The sequence below is a fragment of the Carassius auratus genome, unplaced genomic scaffold, assembly GCF_003368295.1.
Source record: "Carassius auratus strain Wakin unplaced genomic scaffold, ASM336829v1 scaf_tig00216085, whole genome shotgun sequence".
NCBI lineage: Eukaryota > Metazoa > Chordata > Actinopteri > Cypriniformes > Cyprinidae > Carassius > Carassius auratus.
Genome location: NW_020528400.1, coordinates 36,121 through 41,806, shown reverse-complemented (window position 1 = coordinate 41,806; position 5,686 = coordinate 36,121). Strand labels below are relative to the sequence as shown.

The 5,686-nt window shown below is 33.6% G+C and overlaps 1 protein-coding gene across 1 annotated transcript; it reads left to right on the top strand.

Annotated features, from left to right (window-relative positions):
• Positions 1-1,077: 1,077 nt before the first annotated feature.
• Positions 1,078-5,240, top strand: pnmt (phenylethanolamine N-methyltransferase). Its single transcript, XM_026262272.1, has 2 exons — positions 1,078-1,337; positions 4,706-5,240. Exons 1-2 carry the CDS (start codon positions 1,078-1,080, stop codon positions 5,142-5,144), a joined length of 699 nt encoding a protein of 232 aa, XP_026118057.1. The 3' UTR covers positions 5,145-5,240.
• The last annotated feature ends 446 nt before the right edge of the window (positions 5,241-5,686 follow it).

Below are 5,686 nucleotides of genomic sequence, written 5' to 3'. Positions count from 1 at the left end.
ATCTGAAAATCTTCCTGCAGGATAATAGTTTCATGGCCAGAAGCAATGTTTCCTGAAATTATAAGAAGTGATAAGTTAATCTTACGGCCGTTTGTTGGACAAACCACTGTTAGATTTGCATTGATTCCCAGAAAAAGGTATCAAGATAATTGATGTGAATAATGGAATATTGACATATTAAAGATTAAATTACAGTGCCTTGTAATGAGTTATTGATATATACAATTGACCTATTTTTCATCTTCAAATTTTTTTTATTTAACAGTCATATGTGATATATATTAATCATATTCCTGATTAATTATTAAAATTCCCTATATATCATTTGAGTTAATTTTAATCTACTACCCAGTGCAGCTACAGTACATATATTGTTCTTATCAAGATGGACAACTTCCTAATTTACTGTCATCAGCTACGACCAACAGGAAGTCAGCTATTTTGAATTGAATGTGGATTTTTGGAAAAATATACCTGTGAATGAATGCATAGTCCGCAGAAGAGAAAAGTACACTATACACACCAAACTTTGTCTACATGATGCCAAAACATTGAAGAACTTAAATCGCAGATTTTGGATAGCTTGAACGGTTTTGCTGTGGTGATTTTTTTTAAATTAAAAAGGGAATTATTAATTGTCTTGTATTTTTAAATTGCAGCTTTCCAAAAACTTTTTTCATACTTACAGCTCGTCATTCTGATGAAATATGCATAATTTCATGACTTTAAAACACTGTAGGGATAACAGAAAATTTAAAAAACTGTCAGCTCACTCTGAGGCCACTCTCTCTGTGTGAGGAATGTGTGTCTGTGGGGGAGGGGCTGGTGATGAGCTGAGTGACAGAGATACAGACAGAGAGAGAGAAAGAGAGAGATAGGGAGAGAGTTAACATCTTTTTAATCACCAGAAAAAAAAAATCAGTATTTCAAATTGTTATAGTTTTTGTTGTTGATAATTGTGCTGTTTTTTCTTTCATAACAGCTTAAGAAATATCTTAGGCCTTATCCTTTTCTGACAGTTTTAGGGATTTTTTAAAATAATTACTATTATTATTGTATATAAGTGCAAGAATAAACATGAAAATTTTCAATACTGCAGTCACTCTAGAATATTCACTCTCTTTTACAGATGATATAAGAGGGGAGATTTTAGTTGATGTTGGATCTGGCCCCACTCTCTACCAGGTCATGAGTGGTTGTGAGAGATTTGATCGTGTCATCCTGTCGGATTTTTTGGAAGTGAATCGAAGAGAGCTGCAAAACTGGCTACAGGAGGGAAAGAGCAGTATAGACTGGACAGCTTACTTCAAGTATGTGTGTCAACTGGAGGGTCGCAGGTGAGATTCCCATCTATAACTTTTTTTCTATTTTAATCCCATAAAAAAAAAAAAAAAAAAACAAAACAGAAAGGTGAAGCACAAACAAACAATGTTGACCATTTAATATCAATATATTAGTTAGAGCTGAACTCAAGATGGTAGCCTCTTCTTGTTGATTTTAGGATCCTGATATCCATTCTTCAAACCCTTGTAACCCGGTTCCCCACGAAAGCAGGTATTTTCTAGACTGCAGCTTTGGATGATCGTCCATACGCTAATACAGCACCAGGTCACTAAAACCGAACATGTTTGAAAACTAATTTCCAGGGTGAAGATTTTATTATTATTATTATTATTTTTTTTTTACTCTGGTTGCGTTGTTATCGTCTAGACAATGAAATCGGAGATTTTGGCTTGTGACATCATTGCATGACCTGTTATCTCAGGGTTGAAAGTGAACTCTGCAGGAAGTTAGATCTCCAGGAACAGGGTTGGGCATGCTGATCTAAGTGATAATAATAATAATAATAATAATAATAATAATAGTAAAAACTTTAAATCATATTACACAGTGGTGAAGTGTCAACTGATTACAGCAAACACTCTCTGGATGTCATGACAACAATGTCATGTAGAAGAACTTTAAATATCTCAGCTTAACTTTAATTTCATTTCACTAATGGGCTAGTTGCATATCTCCGCCATCTTGGATTTCCGGTCTTGCGAGTGTGTGCGTAGATATTTCCGTTTGTGCTAAACGCCAGTGCAGAGAACCAAAGAAATCCAAATATTACCTTCTATATATGTTTAAAGGATTTATAATATCACTTCAAATGCAAATAAGATATACACTGCTATTATTACTATTCTATAAATGTTAACTGAGCCAGTGCGGGTCCGGTGAATGAATTAAATACACTAATGTTCCCTACTGTTCACAAAATGAAAATTGAACTCATGGTGTGTACACACAGATACATAATTTATTTTTACCTTACCAATTATGTAAATGTAAAAATTACTTATTTCTCGAAAATGTTTGTATTACATTGATTATTATTTTTTTTTTGTTTAGTGAAATGTTCACCTTGTGAGACATGGGCTGTGATTTATCTTCACATTTCTCAATTGTGCACATACATTAGTTTGTTTCATCATTTTCAAGTTGACAGCCAACTTTGCATCAAACATTTTGAAATGAAAAAAAAAAAAAAAAACGGGCTGTAAAATAATACAACACATGACTAATTTTGATATTTGTTTTATCTGAAGAATTCGTAACAAAATACATGCATTGCTTATAGACAAAATTATTTATGCTGCAGATATTTTACAAAACAGATAAACCGATAAAACACACATGGATGCAAACAGCAATATTTTAATTAATGCAAACCTAATAGCATTACGTTAAATTGTAAAATAATTTTAAAAGTTAATAAAACATACATACTTTATCAACAATATCGGTCTCGTTTGACAGTCAGAAACCTTATGATCTTATATTTAACAGTCAGAACAAAATCAGCTATCCGAAAATGTAAAGTATTGCATATTTGAGTGGTTTGTGTTTGAAAGAAGAAATCCCTGTGGACTGATTAACCTGATGCTGACGCTGATCCACATAATCAACAGAAGAATAAAGCAATCTCCGCGTTGTATATTGATTAATTTTCACACAGAGGTACGCAAAATCTAGGTAGGATGTTTCCTCGTGTATTTGATATATCACTATTCGCTGTTAAATTTGAAAAAAAAAAAAAAAAAAAAAAACATTAATTATATCCATCTAGCCAGGTTTCGTATGTAAGTTTCCCTTGTAGTATTTTTTTTTTTTTATTGAACAAACATTAATGTACAAACAACTTGGCCAAACAATACATCTTCACATTACAATATACAGAATACAATAGTTTACCTCCTTTAAATTCACAGCCTTCAATTAACAGTGGAGGTAAACACAGGGTCATAGGGTTCGAATAAAGAAGAGTTTCTTTGATCAAACAAATAATAGAGTTAGGAATAGCTTTTACAATGGATTCAAATTTAGCTCGACTGCAATTTAAATATTTAAAACAGAAATTCTCATATGATATAATAGCACTATTCTCAATTAAATGGGACACTGACCAAATACCTTTTTCCATCCAATCCTTGTCATACAATGATTTGTTTCTAACTGTAATGTATCTATTATTCCATAATGGTGTATTGTGTGGTGTGAAATTATGGTTACATAAAATCTTCCAATATAACAAGACCTGTTGGTGAAACTGGGATAATTTAACTGGGAGACGTTGAGCAGTGAAGTCACATCTTAAAAGAAACTCTATTCCTCCTAATTTCTTAAATAACTCTCTGGGAATATGAAACCAAAAACTGTTATTATTTAAAAGGGATTTTAACCAATTCATTTTAAGGGTCCCATTTATAGAGTCAAAATCAATAGCTTGTAAACGTCCCTCTTTATATTGTTTTATCATCTCTACTTTCTTCATATAATGGGTCTTCTTTTTCCAGATGTAGCCAAAGTTAATTTGATTGATTTTTTTTAATAGCTCTATTTGAAATACACTGTAAAACCTGATAAGTAAACTTTACTCAAACTGATTGAGTAAATAGATTGCCTTGATTTAAACCATGTAAGTTTTAAAACTTTGCATTTAAGTAATTCATTGATTAACTAAGTGCTGATTGAGCATTAGTGATGAACAGCTGCTGTTAACAAACAGAATCACTGAAGAAAAGAGAAACAGAAGAACTACTACAACTGACTTCAGACACAGCCTTAGATGAAATCAACTGAAATAAAATAAATGAAATCTCTCAAGATCTGATTAAACAACCCCACAAACAGCATCACCAGCTCCACTTATTAATAACCAGACTGACTTTATTTCTGTCAGACGTCTACAGAAGATCTTATTGAGAATGAGCTAAGGTTTAGATCTTGATTTATTGTTTCATTTGAAGTAACCATGTTAGAGATCAGTGTTTGCTTTAGTTGGGCTCTTGAGCCTTGACTTCTGTCTTAGTCTTTTCTCTGGCTGTTATAACCATGTGTTTCTAAAACACATTTGTTGTAACTGAAAAGCCCAGAAGAAATGCCATCAGGTGCTAACCTGTAACTAGGTGTAGATTGTTATACTTTATATCGATGATGATAATCATCCATTATTTATCTGTATGGCGTCTAATGAAGTAGGTGTTGTGTAATTAGTAGAAGTGATTCTAGTAAAAGTGACATTAAGAGCCAGTGATTCTGTGATAATCAGTTTATATAAAAATGACTTTCTAAAAAGTTTTGTACACACACATTTTTCTAAAATGCACACTTAATATCTAATAATCTAATCCAATGTACTGAACATTTTAATTTTCTCTAGTTCAACGACTTGGGCAGAAAAAGCAACACGTCTTCGTTCAGTTGTGTCTGATGTGCTGCCAGTTGATGTACACCAGTCCTTTCCATTATCACCAGAGTTCTTGCCACCTTCTGGAGCAGATTGTCTGGTGTCATCTTTTTGTCTGGAGAGTGTGAGCCATGACTTGCTTTCCTTCAACCATGCATTAGACAACATCTCCAGCCTGCTTAAAAAAGGCGGTTACCTCCTGCTTATTGGTGCCCTGGGAGAGAGCTTCTACATGGGGGCACCAGGGCTGTACATCCCTGTGGTCCCTCTGGATGAGTCTCAGGTCTGTGCTAGCCTGAAGGCCAGTGGATATAAGCTGTTGCAGTTGTGTATTTACCACCTTCCCCCGGACATGAAGGTGGGAGTGGATGATGTTACTGGTGTGTTCTTTGCAAAAGCTAAGAAAACATGAACAATTTTAGTTGAAGAGTAAAACATGGACTGGAAAGATAGATGTATGTATGTTCTTAATTCTTCTGGTTTATCTGTGCATGAAAAAAAAAAGGTTTTTGAAAACAAAATATTTGTCAGCATTGTAATGAAAGAAAGCTTGTCAAATTACATACAACTATAAATAAATAGTGTTTGCTTATGTTTTATTTCATTGATTAAAATTATAAACATTCCCCCCACATACATTGCAGCTAATATTGTCTGTCTCTTGAGCATCATATGTGATAGTCTATTACTATCTAAATGACATAAATGATGAATCAAAATGATAGTAAGATGCTAAAAAAGAGTATAGTATGCTTTGTCGCAAAAACTTTGATTAATGAGGGTCATAAAAATGTCACCACTCCCAGAGTCCTTCCCACCCTACTGGACACCTGTTTGGACACCTGTTGCTGTACAGCCATATGCGCATTCCATTTCAATAATCTGGAGGAATTTACGATTGGGGGGGAAGTGTTTTTTGTGTGCGGGGCTGTCGAAAACTGTTCAAAAACTAAA